The 19,966-nt window shown below is 50.8% G+C and overlaps 1 protein-coding gene across 1 annotated transcript; it reads right to left on the reverse strand.

Annotated features, from left to right (window-relative positions):
• Window positions 1–1,010: 1,010 nt before the first annotated feature.
• Window positions 1,011–19,535, reverse strand: FAIM2 (Fas apoptotic inhibitory molecule 2). The gene is made up of 12 exons (XM_010122264.2): window positions 19,310–19,535; window positions 17,441–17,621; window positions 14,353–14,456; window positions 14,129–14,193; window positions 13,318–13,371; window positions 10,413–10,463; window positions 9,848–9,887; window positions 9,296–9,333; window positions 8,238–8,325; window positions 7,601–7,696; window positions 5,693–5,746; window positions 1,011–3,869 (listed from the first exon to the last, which is right to left on the reverse strand). The coding sequence occupies exons 1-12, from the start codon at window positions 19,322–19,324 to the stop codon at window positions 3,720–3,722; spliced, it is 936 nt and encodes a 311-aa protein (XP_010120566.1). The 5' UTR covers window positions 19,325–19,535; the 3' UTR covers window positions 1,011–3,719.
• Between the last annotated feature and the right edge of the window lie 431 nt (window positions 19,536–19,966).

Below are 19,966 nucleotides of genomic sequence, written 5' to 3' on the forward strand. Positions count from 1 at the left end.
AAATCTCCCTGTCTCCTCCTTTGTCCCACATCTCTGCATCCTGCCTCTGAGTGGTCTTGTTTTGATTAAGCCAAATGAATTTTTGCCTAGTTCCTCAAGAGCCAAGTGTTGAAATTTGACTGAATCATCAGCTTTTTATCCCGTTTGTGGTAATTGCAGGAACTGCTAATGATGCCTCATATAAATGCTCATGGCCACCTCATTGTTTGCATGGAAATGCTCCACTTCAGTTATTTTTCTGCCAATGCTGTCCTACAGCAGAGTATTACCCAGCAAAACACAGGGTAAAATATTTTCTTGCTGCAGAAAATGCAACTGTGGGCAGGAAAGCCCATGCTGGCCATACCACATTGTTTAGCCACACTTCTTAAGAAACAAGTCTCACACCTGCCTTTTGGGCACAGCTCCTTCCAAAGGGCAGAGATGTGTTGCAACAAGATGCTGCAGCTGGGATTTCTCTCCTCTGAGAGCTCTGACAGCCTGGACTAATCAGCCCTTCAGAGCTGATGGAAAGAGATGGAGTTTTCACCTCCCAGTGTAGGCATTAATTTAGGTCAGATGAATTGCTCTCTGGAGCCATTTCTTTTTCCCCTGTGACTCTAGAGAAAGCTTGGTATGTCAGGTTCCTCTCTAGAGTTACAGAAACTGCCCTCTAAGTAGGTGCCTTGCTTACAACACTTGCTTACCCCTATTTACTTGTTTTTTAATCCTGTGGCTGCTTAAACCAAGTCTAAGAGAGAACAGGATCCTCACTCAAGGAGCCCTTAGTTCCCAAATACTTCTCATGCACGATGCCTATGCTGCAGCCATGTGCATTTTATTACTTTGCATAGGATGTGTTCCTCAGTCGTAACCAGAGAAGAGACAGCTTGGTCGTCCTTAAAACTTTGGGCCATGCCATATCATGCTCTAATCGTGTTTGTGTTTTCTATTTTAAGGGGATGAAGCACCAGCTGTGTAACCAGACCTTTCTTCAGCTGTACTTCAGTAAGGAGACCTCACAACAGCAGTTAACAGTTTTGCAACAATTTATTAGCAATGTTCAGAGAAAATACAAAATCCTATTTACAATCAAATCATAGGAGTGGCCGGACAAAAGGAGCAGGGTAATACAGAGCCAGGGTCTGGATGATGCAGACCTCAGATAAAGGACATCCACAGGAAGAAGAGAAGCAGCCCTGCGCCTCCCCTGCGCAGGTCAGGGGGAACACACCTATAGCTATATCCTACCCCTAATCCTGTGTCACTCAGCCTCATGAGGACTTCTACCTCTCGGAGCATGTACATATTACTCACTGCTTCAAGTCCAAGTGCTTTTGGTAGGTCTGGCTTGAATGGGCTGCAAGCCATGGGGTCAGTGCAGAGGAGGGACCAGGACACATGCAAGGGAGCCCTGTGGACAGGTATGGGAGGGCAGCAAGCCATCCCCACTCAAGTGGCCTGGAGATGGAGCAGGTGCCATGCAAGCTTTTCCCAGGCAGAAGCAGAAAGCCAGGACACAGCAGCAGCACAGGCAATGGCAAAGTTACTCCACACCAGAAGGAAAAAGAGGAAGAGATCCAGAGTGGGCTTCAAATCCATGTTCTCCTCCCCAGGTCCCAGGGTATACAGAGCTAGTGTGGAGGAGTCCCAGTGCAGAAAGGAGGGCTGCAGAGCTCGGGTCCAGATTGTCCTCCAGAGGAGGAGTTTTAGGACTATTTCAGAGTCAGAACTCATCACATATCTCCATACTTGCTCCTCAAAAGCTGGAAAGCAGAAATACCTACAAGGCTTTTTGCTGTGAGCGAAAAAAAAAGGCCACACAGCCAGTCTGCTAAGATATCCAAGATATTTCAGAAGTGCCTGCATGGGTCTGAGCCAGAAAATTCCCTCTTTAAACTCCTATTTCATAAACTTTCAGGGTGCCTCCCATGCTGTCTCCTCTCCCAATTCTACCTGCTCAGCAATTCAAGGCCCTTATTTCTTCTCGGCAATACACTGCAAAAATCAGTGGGTCACGAACTTAATGTTGTCGTCACCTGGTAGTCTTCTTTCTCCCTAAGAAGATTTTGGTTTTGTTGGGTTTTTTTATTTGTTTGGGGGGGGGGGGGGGGGTTGGGGAGGAAGGTAATGTGGAAAGCATCAGTTGTGCTCTTGTGCGATCATGGAGGAGGCCAGTGCAGCCACAGAAGGGCTGAAGTATTTTTATTCTCTGCACAGTAACTTTCCTCTGCCCAGTTCAGGGCATCAAACACGTGTGGTGCGAGGACACAACATGTGAAGGGTAAAAGCCAGGGCAGCAGCAGAGGAGGAACGTGCAGTACGGAGCATTTTGGCATAGCCTCTCTCTAACACGCAGGGATTGCTAGAGGCAGCACAGTGACGCACTTGCCCTGGCATTCCCAGAGAGATTGAAGATACGGGTTTCTATCAGCAGGAATGATCACTTTTTAAATACGAGCAAAAGGCCTCTTATCTCCACCTGGAGCTTTACAGTTAGAAATTAGCCAGCTGGTCCCCAAACAGGGGAATGTGAGCAAGGGGAAGATGGAAAGTTACCTGAGCACTCAGAGGCATCCAGTGCCCTCACTGACATCCCTGACTGGGAGAGCAGAACTGGAAAATGTCCAGAGCAACAGGAAGAGGCAACACTGGTGTTTGCTACAAAGCAGTGGCCATTTTGAGCAACAGGCATTCCCTCTGGCCTCCATCTCTGGGTAGTCACCACTTAGGACTATTAATCTTAAGCAACCAAGACAATTTTGTGAAGGCATCAGATCCTTACTATGGGTCACAGGATCTCAGCCACCCATCTTCCACATCAGGCAATGCCTGGCTTTGCATGGACTCTGAAACTCGGCCTCTTTCACCTCTTCTCTGCCATGACTCTTTACACAGGATCACAACCATCCCAGGTGGAGAGCCACAGTTCAGAGAGAACTGACATACATGTCCCCCTTGGGTGGGGAGGTGAGCCCACAGCCAGTGGTCCTGCTGTCCCACTCTGGGGAGGAAAGAAAGTACATCCTCAGACCCATGGCCGGATGCAAAGCATACAGAAGAATTCTTCTTGCAGGGGGTTAGGGATGTCCTCAAAGGGGCTGCACATCCTGAACAACAGGTTCCTTTGTGCCTGGAGGAGTGTTTGCTGGGACATCCAGACTATGTGGTCCCATGGTCTGTACATCTAATAGTGAGCAGTACCAGGAATATATCTCTGCAGAGGCCACAAGGCTCTGAATGAATGCAGGGGAGAAGCAGGGGAATGCGAGGATTTCCCTAGCCTTTTCCCTTTGTTCAGCTGGCTTTCCTGCCAGGATCCTAGCAAAACGCCCTCCTCTCCTCCCCTTAATGTTACTTTTCCTGCTGTTCTCTGCACTTCAACATACCGTGATGTGCAGGACTCAGACAGGCAACTCTGGCAGCCTCTGGGGAAAAGAAGGTCTTGGAATCATGCCTCCCAGTCTCTGGTCTGTTTGATCTCAGCAGAAGTGGAGGGAGCAGAAGAGACAACACTTAAGCCCTGCTTTGCTTTCTGGGTCACAAAGGCCTAACAGCATATATACAAGCTGCATAAGAAACCCAAGGGCTTTGCTCAGCTGATTGAATGGAGCCTGCTAGTGGGCCAGAAAGGGTGGGTTTACTTTTGTTTAGTTTTTTTAACCCTCTTTTCCCTTATTTTAATATTTTTTTAAACACTTGCATCTTGCCAGCAAAGAGAAGTTACTGCCTTGCTGCACTCACTCCTGGCTGGAGCCAAAGAACTGGAGGAAGAAAGAGAAGATGTAGATGATGTCCAGATAGATATTGAGGGCTCCAAAGATGTATTCCTCTGGGTTCAGCGAGTACCGACGATTCCCTATCAGCATCTGGGTATCAAACGCCAGGAACTGTGAGGAAAAAGGAGGAAACCCAGTGACAGTCACACGGAGATTTGGCACAGGGAGGCAAGAAGTGCACTAATGACAGGAGATCTCCCAGTTGCTTCACTGTACCGAGAACGAAAATGCAGCCACTTCTTATGGGCTGCAAGTGCCATTTAAAAGCTCAGAACAATGCACTGAAAAAGCTGCAACTTTCTTCTTCCTTCATTTCACTCTTTACAGTCAAACCCTGAACCTAACTTTTATTCCAGGCCTGCTTCCTTCACACTTTATCCATCCCAGATGCGTCCCAGGGTCAGCCCTGTTCCACCTCAGCCAGTCCCTACAACTTGTTATTGCCAAATTTCCCCTGCTTCAGAAACACCTGCGGGGTAACAAGGTGACCTGGACCCAAGATGACATTGCAGCAGCAGCAGCACCAGAAAAATAAAGAGCAAGAAAACCCAGATCCCAGGCAGTGCCAAGGTCTGCAGAACTGCCAGCAGAGGTATCCAGACCCAGAGGGGAGCTGACGCCTTTCTGAGATACAAACATGACTGAACGCAGGGCAGATTTTACCAGTGAAGCCATCATGATGGGTATCCACTGCCCAGCCTGCCTGCAGGGACACAGTGCTCACAGGAACAAACATGGACTACAAGGCAGGCTGGTGGCCCAGCTGCAAGAAAATCTGCACCTTGTTGCAAGACTTCAAACCCAGTATCTTCTCCCATCTCACCTTTACTCCCTCTGTTAACCTCGCCCGCGACAGACACTTTGACAGACAACTCTTGAGGGTTAGCAGGGCATCTTTGCCATCGCCTGGGGTCAGCTGGCACCTCTGCCCTCCCCAGTCGTAAATAACAACTGAGCTGACAAGCCTGGCACAATAGATTCCACCAGCTGAGGTTCTGATTGAAGTTTATGGGATAATTATAAGATGTTTAGCCTACTTGTATTTTACAGAATAGTCTTTAATCATGAATCACAGAAGAAATATCTGAGCTCACTTGAAATGACTTTTATAGCTAATAAATGAAATTGCTCAACTGTTCTTATTCACAACATGCCCAATGGGCACCGCCTTGGACCTCAAGGCAGCCCTCCTCCTGACCCCCACCTTGGGGTAATGCCAAGCATCTTCCCAGACAACTCCCACACCTGAAGAGCAAGCATGGCACTGCCAGGACTTGCTCTGGGAAGAGCCTTGCAGGAGGGACCGCAGGGAGCACTCAAAGGAAAGAATTGGGCCTTTTCAGCTTTTCTTGGAGGAGCTGCCCAGCTTCAGGGCTTTTCCTGCCTGCAGTGAACCTTCCCAATACCCCTTAATCCCAGCCCACGGCCTCTCACTGTCTTTCTGTATCTCTGTTTCTGTTAGTCAAAGCCATACCCAATCCTTGGCTCACTCACACTCAACTGGCCCCAACCTGACTTTGCTTACTCCTGCAGCCTCATTTCATCCCCAGGCTCCCTTTGGGCCCTGCAGTCCAGCTCCCACGGCTGTGCCAAAGCTTGGTCTCTGCTTTTCCCACTCCAGAGATACCTTTTGCCCTGTCCCTAAAATGCTTTCTGCTGTTCACACCTAGTATTGCGCATACAGCAGGGGTTTGCCAATCACATCATGCTTTGCACCAGCGCTGTCACGTACACCAGCACCTTCTCGGGACAAGGCTGAGGTCACTGCACTAATTGCTATTCATGAGCCATTTGAGGATGTGAAGCTCTCTGCAATCCTGCCACTCACTCTTCCTTCTTTAAGCACCCTTCAAGGCTAAAGGCATTTACTCCTTGCTTATTTGCTTATTTTTCCTGCCAGCATGTTCCCAGGCCCCATGACCAGCACCACTTACCATAGTAAAGATAATGGCACCAAGCAGAGCATAGATCGCGTGAAGCCAGGGGACCTAAAGGAAACAAATCCATCAGTCAGTGCCTAGGAGAAAATGCTTAATTAGGACTCGACAGAGAAGAAGACTCGGCTCTCATGTGGAGGCTACAAGTTAGGGAAGGTGCTCTAATAGCCCTGGATGGACTTGCACCACTTCCAGCTCCAATGCAGTTTCTGTTGTTGAGCTTTTCAAGGCAAAGAACAGGTCACCATGCCTCAGTTTTCCCCTCTCACTCTGGCTTTTGTGTCTACTTGGCTCCTAAGCTCCTAGATCAGGTACTTGAGTTTCTGAATAGCCTACTTCAACACAGTTGCTGTCTGTGTGGAGGTGTCTTAGCAATATCCTGATGGAAGCACATTTTGCAGCAGCCCTAGATGTTTTATTTACCAGACAAGGCTGATCCCACTGGAAGAAACACCGAATGCTTCTAAGGGCCAGACTCAGCTTTAATTAACAAGCATGACTTAAGCGTGTTCATCTGCTGGAGTCACAGCAGGAAGTTCTCTGGACTTAAGGCCAAACCCCAGCCCCTGCTTGCTATGGCACAGTAGCACACAGCACTACTGGAGAAGTTGCCTGTGTTCCAGGAGAAGGTGCCCACAGAGACAGCTGATTCAGCCCAGACATCGCAGCCTGCCTCCCCAGATAGACAAGCTCGTTACAAGCTGCCTCAAGCCATGCTTACCTTGACAAGCTGCAAGATAAAGAGCAGTTATCTCAGCAGTTTAATGACAGTGGCTTGGCACCACAAGCTGGTTTGCCCTCACGTTTGCACGAGGGAGAGATGGAGCTCAAGCCAAGACAACCGAAAAACCAAGCTCATAGTTTTGAAGACACCAGCCTGCGTATTTGTCAGACCAACTCCAGGGCTAGTATCAGCGGGAGTGTCTCCTGCAGGTCTGGCCCTTAAAGTATGACTCGGCTCCCCAGAGAAGCCCGGTAAGATGTGAAGGGTTTGGAGGTCACTTAAAGGCTGCCGTGACCAAAGCCAGATGCCTCCATCTCCAGCAGAAGCAGGCATTCGGGGTGATTAATGGTAGCTGCACAGCCTCTCCCCTCTTCCATTAGTGTCTTCCAGGGTCTGTCAGGCTCTTGTTTGAATGACAGCTCAACTAATGAGACACTCCTGGATGGAGACCAGTCACTCCATGCTGCCACGCCAAACCCTCTATCAGGTGTTGTCAGAAGCTGCTCCAAGATTTCAGCTGGGCACAACCAATGCCAGCTATGACCAGGGAGGCTGAAGGAAGGGGCTGGACCCATGCAAGAGGGTCTGGCAGCAGCTGGAGGTGTGACAAGGTGGTCATTCATCATCAAGACTTGCCCTTGGCATTTGAATCACCTGCAGAGGTGCTTATTTCTGAGAAATCTGAGCCTCAAGATTTAAGCACTGCAGGACAGTGCCTGACATTACTGTGAATACAGCCAGGTCTGGCCAGACCGACATCCCACTGCACTTGTCCAGAGTCCGAGTCCAAGTCCAGCCCTGAATTTGGGGCAAGAGCCCTGTTTTGTATAGGTCAGGCCAGTGCTTTAATGTGCTCACTACCCTGGTTTTACTGGAGGGGAAACTGAGGCACAAGCAGGTGATGTGACCTGCCATGAGGTGACTACACAGCTCCAGGAACAGAAGCAAACTTCCTCAAGCCCCAGGCCAGTGCTGTCCTACAACCTGATATCTGATTGTACAAGGTGGCAACAGCCACCTGGTCTTGCCTTTTGTTTCTGCTGGTGTTTCTGCACGTTTTCAGAGAGCAGGCTGAAAGCCCCTCTCAAGTCAAGCCCTGGAGTTTGCTTGCTTTAGATTGATCAGCTCCCAGCCTTGCACCAGGACTGGGTGAGGAAGGGGGGGCGCAGGTCGTTACTCACATATTGGTAGGGCAGTATCACAGCCAGGATGATGCCACCAAAGAAGAGGACCATGAGCATCACAAAGAGGACACCCTGGTAGGAGGTGAAGTCAAACTGTGGAGGTAAAGAACATCATGTTACAAGTGCAGAGTCCTGAAACAGAAGGCAGCGAGGGGATCCATGTCCACAAGGAGGGACTCTCCAGCAGCACATCCATCTTCCTGTCACACAGCAATTGTTTCACCTGCATCTCGGGTCCTATGGCCCAACAGCCAAGTGTATGGCACACAGAGCCAATCGCTCACCATATTCCCTCTATTGTCATGGGCAAGCGCTTGGTACCCATCACATACCCGAAACCCAAAAGCCCATTACATATGTTTGTGCCAGTGCCTTTCTGTACCCCACAGCCTGCTCCTCCCCCCATACATTAGCATCTCCCAGCCCCACCTATACTCTGACACATCCCTCATCCCACCATCTGCCCTAATCTTCCTGTAACCTTCATTTTACATCCCAGCATCCCTCAGGTTGCTCTTGTACTCAGAGCCCTACAGACCTGCTCCTCATATCTCACCTCCATGCCTGACCCCATGTCCGACCCCTGGGAGATGATTAGCTTAGATCCCAGAGGGACTAATCCGCACAAACTCACCTTGGTCTGGAAGCTGAAAAGCGTGACAGACAGACACACCAGTGCTGTGATCCCCAGACACAGAAGGACCGACTTGGTATTGTAGTAACTGCAAAATTAACAGCAAAATCACTCTTCCAGTGTCTCCCACAGGGACAGGTGGAAGGTGGGATTAAGACATGCAGAAGCTTAGCAGGAGTGTACAGGGAAAGTGTGAATCCTAGGGGCACAAATGGCACTGAAATTATCAATGTCCCCCCTTAATGTAAAAAGAGGAAGATAGAAAACACTCAAAAAAGACTAGATGGGTTTTCCTCCTGCTTTCAGTAGAAGAGGGTAGGCAGGAGGCCACATCCACGCCTTCCTGGGATCTCATGGGCAGCTAAGATGGGGACTTACTATAAAAATCTATCTGTGGACAGATGGAGAAGGGGGAGGATTCAAACTGGGAGATAGTAAAAATAGAATGACAAATGTCATTGCAGCACAATGAGAAATCAGAAAGCTGCAGCCACTGTTACGCTACTGATGTGTTTGTAACAGGGCTTTGAGTCTTGGAAAAGTGCAGGGAAGGAGGGACTTGAACAGGTAGAGGGACTGCAGGCATAGGTTATAGCTTTTCGTATGTCCGAGTACTGATTTTGGTTACAGCACCAGGCTCAGCCCTAAGAAAAGCTAGTGCCCACTCTGCCTTTCGATTCTATTTGAAAGTGATATCACTGGCATTTTCCCTGAGCTGCTGAAGCCACTACTTTCTTTGTCGCCAGCGCGCATCCATCAACACCCACTGGCTCATCTGCCTCGTCACCAGGGACCCACGTGAACCAGGGCTGATCTTGTGAGCAGACTGTAACAGTAAAAACACAAGCAAGAGTGCAAGCTACAAAAGCCACGAAGCTGCTGGAAAAAAACTTCTTGTCTCACTCTGGCTCCATCTGCTAGAGCGCTGCTTAGGGGAACAGGTAAGACCGCAGGATATAGCAGTTCCATACAGCTCGTTGTGCTGGCACTGCCCTTTTTGCAGGAAGAGACAGGACATAGGACAAGAAAAGCCTCCAGAGACAGTATGCTCAACCTACCTGGAGAGCATCCCAGTGAGATAAGCCATGGAGAGTGTCTGGGAGAGAAAGAGAACCACATTACTCCTGCATTTGTGTCACAGAGAGCGAAACACAACAGATAAAACGGTTCAATTACAGTCATGATAAGGGCAGTGAAGCCTCTTAAATGGGTGCTCAGGAGAAGCAATTTTTCATAGTTTCTAATCCTCTAGTGATTAATATCTACAGGGCAGGTTAAAGTGAGGGCAAGCCACCACCCTGAGAGCAGTCTCACCTTCTCCATCCCTCTCTTCCTCTTGCATAGGACTCCAGCACCCTACTCCAGCTCCCACCACCGACCAGCCTCCATAGGCTTTTTTTTTTTTTTTTTTTTTAAACAGAGGCTCCCTTCTTTCCTGCTTATCGCATTCTAGTTCAATTACAGCTCCCCAGCCCAAGTGCAGGGCAATCAGAGGATGAAATTCCTGCTTTCTGCAGGAATCCAGACCAGATGTCTCTCTGCTTGGAGCCATCACGAAACCCACGCTGGCTGCAGAGGCAGGGCAGACGCTGTCCAGATGCGCTACTTACAAAGATGCTCAGCAGGATCAGATTCCATGGAAAATACCTCCTGCAAGTGAAGAAAGAGGAGCTGGTCAGCCGTGTGATGCTGAGGTCGTTAGCAGCGCTGCACAATAGCTTGCACAAAGTGCATCATATAATTAATGGCCTGTGCAGCAAACGGCAGGGGTGGTGCAAGGGGACAGTAATCCTGCTGGGAATGGGTGCATCTGGGATGCTCCTCGATGCTAACGTACCCATGATATTCCAGCAAAGCAGTCAGCAGTGCTCTGCTCCACTGAGAGCAAAGACAGCCATCCTCTGCAGTACTTAATAATGAGGATTTGGAGATACACAGTAAAGCCATTTCAGCTGCAACATAGCTGCCCTTTCAGTTGCATTTTGACCTCCCCTGTTAATGCTGTGTTGCAGCAACCCACAACTGCAACAGCTGCCACTTCAGTGTCTAAATCACTGCATTGGCATGACCCCAGCCTAGCTCCACAACATTGTCAGTCATGCTTGAAACAAGAGGAAAAAACATTCATCCTTCATTTCACAGGGCTGTTTCAAATCCAAAAAGAAAATATTTCACCTGGGTCCGGAGCAGCAAGCAAGAATCAGGTAGGTCACAAAGAAAACAGCACTGCAAAAGAAGAGAAAAAAGGGCAGTTTAAGAAGGAAAACCCAAGCATTGTGCATTGATGCAGGAGAGAAGTCTAGAGCTGACAGGTTTCAGAGCTCTGCTGCCCCGTTTGAAATGCAAGCACCCTGGCAGCAGTCGAGGATGGGTAGGAAGCAAGGCACTGACCACCTCTTGCTGAAGCAGTTTTCTGCCCACAGCTTCCTGCTTTGCTTGTTCTGGTCCCCAAGGTGGGACAGCACAACCGCCCCTGAAAACCTGACGGATGGTTTTAGAGCAGAGTAAGGGCAGCATTCAGGTCCAGGATAGATGGAGCACCCAGATGCTCATACAGAGGTGACCAGACTTTGTCCCTCATTCCCAGGCACTTCCTGGCTTGGTGGGATCAAGGCCTCCTGCACTTAAACCAAGACTCACAGGGCTGCTAAGTGACTCGCCTAAGGCCAGAGGGAAGGCATGCGTCAGGGAAGGGAACTGCTCCTGTGTTCCTGCACCAGCACCTGGGGAAGAGTTCAACAGGAGAAGAATCCTCTAAGGACAGCGAAGCTCGCAGACCCAAGTCTAACATGCTGCTGCATAAGCTATCCCCAGGTCACAGGAGAGTTATTTATCTCATGTGACTTGACCCTTCATCAAAGCAAAAAAATCCAACAGCTGAGGGATGGTCTCCCTCTGTCCTGGACATCACACAGCCCGGGTGTTTTTCCACAGTGCTGATGGTTTACAGCACAGTGGGAACTTGCTTACCTGCTTTCACCCAGTGCCTGGGGGGAAAGCAGCTTCCAAGCATGCCGATGGCTGCACGATAGCCACTCACCTTAGGTCTAATAAATGAACATGACGGCAAAACCCAAGGGCCATGATAAATGCGCCAGAGATAAACGTGAGCATTGCTCTCCCACGGGGAAACCAGGAAAGCTGGAGTGGACACGGCTCAGTAGATGGAAAGAAAGTGTGTAGGTAGCAAAGAGAGCCATTGCAGTTGTCCATCTCCTTTGCATCCTTTGTCGCACTTCTGCTCTTGCGTTATTTGCCCTGAGCCATCACCCTAGCAGTAGAAAAATGCCCTAGGGCACCCACTTTTATTTCACAGAGTTGTATATAGAGTTGGAATCTCTGTGCATGAAGGGAATCCGGACCCAAATCAGGACAGGCAAATGGAGACAGTGGGATGGAGGGAAGGGTTGGATCGCTGAGATGTGAAGGGGCAGAAATTTCAGTCTGGCCCAAGACGCGCTTGCTCCTACTGAAAGGCAGGAAGAAATAAATGCTAACTGACCAGTAAGCTGCAAGAGACAAACCCAAAGGCCAGAGCACAGACCCGAGCAGAGCTTGGTCTTGTCTCCCTGCAAGGCAATGCCGCTTCTCCAGTCTACCAGCTGGCCAAGACGAAGCACATTCTTTTCCCTTGAGGTCGAAAAGGCATGCTGATGTCAGGCCCCTACTATTACTGCTATTTTGGGTATTTCTTACTAAGTTATATAAGCGGGTGTCTCATCTCCGGACCTGGACACATTTCGTGATTTGGGTGTGAACTAATTAAAGCCAAGTTCACGCAGCCTTGTTCACAGACAATTGCATCGCACACTCTGCCTGCTTAATTAGCAGCACTAACACAAGCGGCATCCAGGAAACCAGTGCAACTGCAAATACATTAACACATGGGAGCACAGCCTATGCTACTTCCGAGCTGACCTTTCCAGCCAGGCTTGACTAATGAATGGCATCCCAAATTCTGGGCACCAAGAGCAGCTCCATGATGAAGACCCAGGCATGACAGCTCGACTCAGACATGGCCAGAAATATCCTAATACCTCCAAATGCACTCACCTCCCCTTCACTGCCTGCATGCTTCTTCACATCTGCTGCATATCAAGGCATATGATGCAAACCCAGGCAGCCTCCTTGTTTTCAATGGGACAATCCCAAAATTAAGCCTGTAAGTTACCCTAGGCACCCTTTCAGGTCCCACACCTGGGTTTCTGCACTGTTTTCCTGGAAACTCCCTAGTTTTACTTGGTTTGTTCTGCAAGTAATACTCATTACATTTACTTTGAGCCCATTTGGTAGAGCAGGCAAGCCCTCTTTTTGGAAGTATTTGGAGGTAACCAGCATATCTCACGTCTCAGACTTATTTAGGTGAGATTTTCTATCTTTTCACCTCAGTACTCCCACCCAGAGTACTGTGTCCAGTTCTGGAGCTCCCAACATAAGAAGGACATGGACCAGTTGGAGCAGGTCCAGGGGAGGCCACAAAGATGATGAGAGTGCTGGAGCACCTTTCCTATGAAGACAGGCTGAGAGAGCTGGGGCTGTTCAGCCTGGAGAAGAGGAGGCTCCGGGGAGAGCTGAGAGCGGCTCCCAGTGCCTAAAGGGGGCTGCAGGAAAGGTGGGGAGAGACTCTTCAGCAGGGCCTGTTGCGACAGGACGAGGGGTGATGGTTTTAAAATAGAGAGAGGTAGATTTAGATTGGATAGTAGGAAAAAATTTTTTACAATGCGAGTTTTAGAACATTGGAACAGGTTCCCCAGAGAGGTGGTGGAAGCCCCATCCCTGGAAACATTCAAGGCCAGGCTGGATGAGGCTCTGAGCAACCTGATCTGGTTGGAGATGTCCCTGTTCCTGGCAGGGGGTTGGACTAAATGACCTTTGAAGGTCTCTTCCAACTCTAACCATTCTATGATTCTATGATTCCATGAGTTATCCATCAATTTTCCCAGCTCCCTCTGCATGAATATTGGAGCAATTCTTCACATACAAGATGTAAAAGTGTTTGGAAAGTGTCTCCACATCACCACAGCCACGTCCAGAGCTGTTTGGAGCATACATGACCATAGGAGAAGACAGAGATACTCACTAGGAAGCCCAATACCAGGCAGCGTGCATCTGAATGTACCCCTTGACCGGCTCACTGCAAGACATAGAAAAAGGGATGCTGAGCAGAAAGCAGAAAAAGGCCAATCACTTCACAGGTTGCTGCTAAATTGAACTTGGGAACAGACACGGGGTGATGCAGCACAGGACACGTGGAAAAAAACCAAACATGACTGAGTCTGCCCAGTAGACTGACCAACTGCAAATAAACTCAACTTGTCATGTCAGAAAGACAGCCCCTACGGTTACCAGTCACACAGTCGGACTTGCTCAGGGAACTTGCCGCTGCCTTCTCTGGGAAGTGATTAGGGAGCTGAAACCTTCAGGCTGACAGTGATTCATTATTTATTCTGAAGGCAACGCGTGCTGCGCATGCCCGAAACGCTCCGTCACCCGAGCTGGAGACAGCTGCTGCTCAGGTGTGGGGTATCAGCTTCTGCAGGGGGAGGTGACCCAGCTCCTGAAGCCGAGGTAGGCTGGGATTCGATGGCCTTGACAACTCCCAAAGGAAAAATACAGCAGTGAATTCTTAAGGGCAAGCAGCCTAGGCCTCTTGAGTGGGCACAGCCCCCAGAAGGGACGATGCACCATCCAGAGGACATGCAGGAAAGATACCTGGGTAGCAGTGGTACTGAAGGACCTCTCAGGGTTCCCTCAGTTTTATTTTTCTGTTGGAGCACATGGGGAGAAAATAAAATCAGGTGTCTACATAACAACATCTCCAAGTATCAGGCAATTCAGGAGTACGTCATGCACAGGACAAAGCAAGCATTGCTGCTCATCAAGACACCTACCAGAAGGTGAAGAAAGCCACAATAACAAGAGTGACCAAGAGCTGGACCATCAGGATGGCATAAACCTGCAACGAGAGGCAGTCCATGAGTGACTCGCAGTCTCTCTGCTTCCACCCAGCCTGGGGAAGCTGTCACAGACATTGCAGCCAGGGCCTTCTGAGGGCTCAGAGCTGATCTCCTGCCTTCACGGAGGAAGGCTGAGCCTGAAGAGACTCGCCGCTTACCTTCCTGATGAATACTCTGCGGACATTTCTGTCGTCCCAGCTGAAGGTTGTGAGCATCTCCGTATCCCCTGGGTACCCGCCACTGCCATAGCTTGGGCTCGTGCCTGAAGTGGAAGCCAGACAGATCAGGTCTCATCACCCAGCCCCCTCCTCAGCTGCAATAATTTGACAGTTCAGGAGGCCAAAATTTCAAGGTTTTCTTGTTGCACTGCAAAACAGGGATGCTAAGATGCACTCTGCTCCTTCCCATTCCTGCATCTTATTAGGACAGAGGGGGAAACCACTTCTGCAAACTCCAGCATGAGAAGGACGCCAGGGTTAATTCCTGTCTATGGTAACACCATATTTTTTAATGGCAATTAGAGGGCTTGTATCATATCCTTGCTCACCTTTCATTGAATATTAAAGCATCCCCCAGAGAAGCTGTGACTCAGGACCCATCGTTCCCATCAGGAGCTCTAGTGCAGGAGGATTCCCTTGCTGCTCTGTAATTGCCTGAGCTTAGACTGTGTCTTTGTCATGTCTTGTGTCAACGGTGTGCCCTTTTCTCTGAGAGAACCTCATTACAGCCAGCTTTTCCATAAGGTTCATCCCTGAATCTAATTTCATGCAGGGAGTCACAGAACAGTTTATCAGCAAGCCTAAACAAGGGGGAAACAACTCTACTGCTGCTGCGAGGAGTACCTTCCCCCAAAAATCACTGCACAACCCAGCTCCGCTTCGCTGAAGGCTTTGTGATACAAGCTCTTGTTGCTGGAGTTTCCCTGCAGACAAGCAAGGAGGAAAGCTGCATCATAAAGCATCAGTCTGCTCTGCAGTTTGAAAGGAGATGACGGGAGAAGATCAGGAAACCTCTGCCTGCTGGGGAGGAAACTGCCAACGGCCAGGGGTGAAGGGGGGGGTGAGGATACTGCAGGGCAGGGGGCTGCAAGGAGGAACCCAAAGCAGCAGCTTCTCCCTCCGAAGATCAGCTGCACAAATTAGATGGAAAGGGCTGACTCTTCTATCTCCTGAACCTCATGCTCAAGAGAAAATAAAACAAATACTGACACCTCAGATGTCTTGCTCATCATTCCCCGGTGCTATTCACTTCTCTTGCAAATGTCCCCTCCCCTGTTACTAAGTCTCCCTGCCTGGGTTTCCTATAGAATGAAGGCTTAGGTGATTATACCAGCTATACATTCATGTCCCTGCCTGTCTGACAGATGTCTCCCCTCCTTCTCAAAGCTTTTCAGCTCACTGATACTCAAATCCTTCAGGCAGATGGAGGAAAGACCCTCTCTAACTCAGAGGACAGGCTGCAGACACCAGCAAAGCCAAACTCAAGGCCCTCGTTCTGGATTTCTTCTGGTTTACTGGTCAAAAGCCGCTTGCTCTTGTTGCAGAAGCCCCATCCTAAAGATGTCACTGTTAGGAAATAAATCCCTTGTGCTCTTCTTGTGCCTTCTGCTACGCTCCAGTGGAGATGATACTCCTGCAGTGTGTCCTCCCTGCGTTTCTGCAAGATATGTCATCACCCACACAGGGCTGGGAGCACCTGAGGCCCATACCCCTGGGACACCTCAGTGCCTCCTGCGTCAAAGCAGCCAAGGCATCTAAACACCAAATTAGGCACCTAAATGCCTCGCAGGAATGGAGGGGGTTTCCTCCTCCCTGCTAGTGTCCTCAGCACTCGTCACCTACCCGTGGCCACGTCTGAGGCAGCAAGACAGTGTGTCCCAAGCTCATGATTAAAGAAAGCAACCCAAACCATGCCACTTTTCTCCAGCTACTTCCAGTCTCCTATAAGCTGTTAGACACAGCCCCCTTGATTGTCCACTCCCCCAACCCAGACCCTCGTACAGGAGCCACAGCCTGCAGCTCATCTGAGGGCAGGGAAAGGGGAGAAGGACATGAAATCAGAGGAGAACACCAGCAGGGATCAGGGCACAGGACACAGCTGCAGAGCAGAAGTCCTTCCAGGCTTGTCAGGGAGGGATCAAGAGATGGCACATCACCTAAAGGAGTCCTCTGGGATACCCAAAATACCAGCATCCTAACCCATTTGGGCTTTACCCATTCTAATTCATCGTGACAGTAGAAAGACCCAGATGGTTGTTACAGCAAGCTGGGAGGTTGTTTATCTGCTCTGTTTCTCACCCCTGAAGGCAAACAAGAATGGGAAAAGTCTGAATCTATTGGAGTGTGCAGGCACACATATCCCAGAGGGGCTTAGCTTGCTCATTCCCCCTCCCTAAACATCTCCATCCCTGCAGCTGCAACCATCCCGGACGGATGCAACAGGCAGCCAGCAAGGCACAGCACAGGAAGAGGACTGAGCGGAGCAAGGACTCAGGAGTCATAAAATCCAGCTCTCTCCTGTTCAAGCTGTGCTGACCAAGCAGTTGGCCACCCCAGCAGACTCGCTTGCCAGCCACTGTGCCCTGTGTCCATCTCAGCTTGCTGCTACCCAGCCGTTCCCTTGCATCGGGCACAGTCAAGCCTTTGTCCGCTTCTCACAACCAAGCAGAAGCCACACGCAGCACCCGGAGAAGAAAAGGTGTTTGTTTGCTGAGGAGTCAGCCACACAGACCAATGCTGGAACAATTTGGCCTTCAAATCCAGCAGTGTTTTAACCTCCGCTGGCTCTGAGCGCCGGCTCAGCGCAGCCAGACATCACTGACGCCGCGACACTGATTTTGCCGGTTCAGCGGCTTCTTTGAAAGCCTGGGTTGAGCAGGAGTGAGAGCTGGGGCTGCTGCCTGCAGAGCTGGGAGCATTGCACCAGGACTCTCCCCAGCCCCGGGAGCTGGCATTGCCCAGTGCAGCAAGCTAGGAGAGGGGATTTTTCCCATCCCAGTACTAGGAAGCAGAGCAGAGCAGAGCCAGAGCACTGGAGTTTAGTCGCACCTCTGGAAGGCAGTGTGGTCCAGGAGTCAGGTGAAATGGCTTTTACACATGGATACAGACTTACATGGCTTGTAGCTACAGCTCTAGGCTGAGCTCTACCATGGCCCAAACTAGGCACCACGTCTCCGGCTCCTCTCTTCTCTACAAGTCTTGGGGGAATCTCTGCACCCCTCTCTGCAAAGAGCTCAGAAGGACTTACTGGGGTCGACGTAAGCCCAGCTGGGGTGGAGCGGGACTGATGGGGGAGGAGAGTAAGCGCCAGACTTCATCCCTTCTCCCGCTGTTGCCTCCTCATAGGTCGGAGGAGCTGGTGGAGCTGTGGCATTGTCCTTCTTCTCCCCTTGCCCCTCGGAGTTGGGGGGTTTGTTGTTCACAGAGAGCTGCACAGAAAAGAGTTGGGGGGAGGGGGGAGAGCTTAGACTGTAAAAACAGCACAGGAACTGCCCTGCAATGGGAAGTCAACAGGGCACGGACAGAGGTCTGGGGGTCCCTTCAGTCCCAGGAATGAAAGGAAGAACACCCAGCAGCTCCTGTGGGCTGGCAATGGACCCATCCCGGCACCCCCAGGAAGGAGCATCCTCTGATGTGATTGAGGGAAGAGATGGGAAAATTCCTGACACATCAAAGGGGATGCAAAATTGTAGGCCACCCGGTCTGAAGGGAGACGCAGCCTTGCCCAGGATCCTCCGTAGTGCCTCAGGCTCACATGTAACTCTGCAAAGCATCCAACTAATTCTCTGCTTTTCAGCCTACTTCTTTCTAAATTTCCCCTTGAAAAAGAGTTTTCAGTTACTGGGCAGAAAATGCTAACTCCTTCATTTCTGCTTACACCCATACTTTGGAGAGTTTCTAGGAAAACCAGGAAACATATGACACTTTTCTCCAGCTACTTCCTGTCTGACAAAGTAGGAAGTGCTCTGGTTTGGCCCTCCAACATTTTCTTCTAGCCCATTCCTCTCTGCCCATCTAGAGGCTCAGCCTCACTGCTTTCCTTAATTTGAAGACGCAGCTAAGAGACTTGGGATCCCGTGTCTCTGGGCTATGAAATCCCAGCAGAGAGCCAGCCTCAGACCATCTGAGAACTTGTTTCTCCTTGGGAACATTATCCATTTAACCGTCTAGGTCTTTGTCATCCTGGGATAAGTTATGAGCCTGGTATTTTGCCCTCACTGCCAAAGCATGTGCCAGCTCAACATCATGCTTAGCATCCCATGGGTCACAGTGATGCAGGTCTGGAACCACAGAAAGTCCAAAATGAAGCAGACAGACCTACCAGCACTGCAGACACCTCAGTCCCTGTAAGAACGGCTTAAATTAGAGGTGTAACAGGCCCTTGGAAATAAAGCCAGGGTACCAGACTGGGATGCACACCACAAGCAGACCCAGCTGCAGCGGGCTAACTGTGCCACCTCCTCTGCCAGCTCACGGGGACTCTCCTCACCCTGTCCTCCCTCACAAAGCCCTTGGGAATAGGCTGGCCAATGTCACGCAAGACCCCCAGAGATGCCCAAGGAGATACAAGAGGGACAGTGCTGCCTGCATCCAGACAGCCTCCAGCATTGTTGTCATGGCAATGGTGCACTGTGCTGGCAGAGGATGCATAAAACACACTCCTCCATCCCTCCACCCCTGCACCCCCATCGCGCATTGGAGAACCCCCCAAATCCAGAGCTCCCTGCACCAGGAATGAGATGCTCAGGGCAGGTGCCAGGTGCTGACTGCTGGGGGCACGGATGGGAAAGCACAAGCACCCCATTGAGCTCCCTGAAGCCCAGGATGAGCGCAGGAGATGAGCACAGGTCCAACAGCAGGGCTGAGCTCCACATGCAGCTCCAGCAGAAACAGCCCCCAACCCCATAATGACACAGCCCTCTGCTCCCCGCCTCTGCTGAAAACACCCCCATCACAGAGACCAGTGCCCGGGCTGTGCATGGGTACCCAGCTCCCCGCCACAGCTCTTGTTTTATTCCTTAAATCCCCTCCCTTCCACCCATTTTCCATCCCCCTAAACATGCAACGATTACACACAGGGGACAACTCATCATCCCAGCACTGGCCTCCCACCTACCTTCCCCTGGGTCATGGCTCCTCGCTAACGATGCTGCCGGACCCAGCGGGCAGCAGCCGGAGGGTCAGGGCCGACGCCAAGCAACAGCCTCCTCACCAGGTCCCTTCCCCTCCCTCTTCCAGGGCGATCTGGGGCCGGCTGCAGCCGCTGCAGCCTCCGCAGCCTGCACTGATGCCTTCACCTTCTAGCAACATCCACAGAGCAACGCGCCGGGGAAGGACCGTACCATTCCCAGCCTGCAGCACAGGGGGAAGCGGGAAAGAAACAGCGAAAACGGAGGCGAGCGGCCACCGGCAGCAATGGGGAGGACACAGGGACACGACGATGGGGAGGCGGCGGCAGGGTCCCGCACCGCGGGGTGGGAAGCAGCCGCCCCAGAGATGCTGAACGTGGGACCGGGATGGCAAGGGGGAGGGAGAGGGGAAGGACGTTTCACTGCAGCATCTCTGCCACTGCACGTCAGACCTGACCAAAGTCTGGGGAGCAGCAGCTTCCACAGGCCCCACCGCAGCCGGGAACAGCAGTGAGGGCTGTGGGCACCAGAGCTCCCCGGGGGCAGAGGGGAAGCTCTGAGCCAAGCTCTGTAACAGGAGAGCAGGAGGGAGGAATTGCAAGGCCCCGACTCCCGTCCTGACCCTTTCCAGGCTTTGCACAGAG

The sequence above is a fragment of the Chlamydotis macqueenii genome, chromosome 29 (genome assembly GCF_036417535.1).
Source record: "Chlamydotis macqueenii isolate bChlMac1 chromosome 29, bChlMac1.mat, whole genome shotgun sequence".
NCBI classification, from domain to species: Eukaryota; Metazoa; Chordata; class Aves; order Otidiformes; family Otididae; genus Chlamydotis; species Chlamydotis macqueenii.

What these genes read in the sequence shown, in the direction of transcription:
- FAIM2 (XM_010122264.2), bottom strand. An exon ending in GCAGAGTATTCATCAGGAAG is followed by an intron (nt 14,194 to 14,352) that starts GTAAGCGGCGAG and finishes CTCTCGTTGCAG; the next exon opens with GTTTATGCCATCCTGATGGT. An exon ending in GTGGCTTTCTTCACCTTCTG is followed by an intron (nt 13,372 to 14,128) that starts GTAGGTGTCTTG and finishes TATGTCTTGCAG; the next exon opens with TGAGCCGGTCAAGGGGTACA.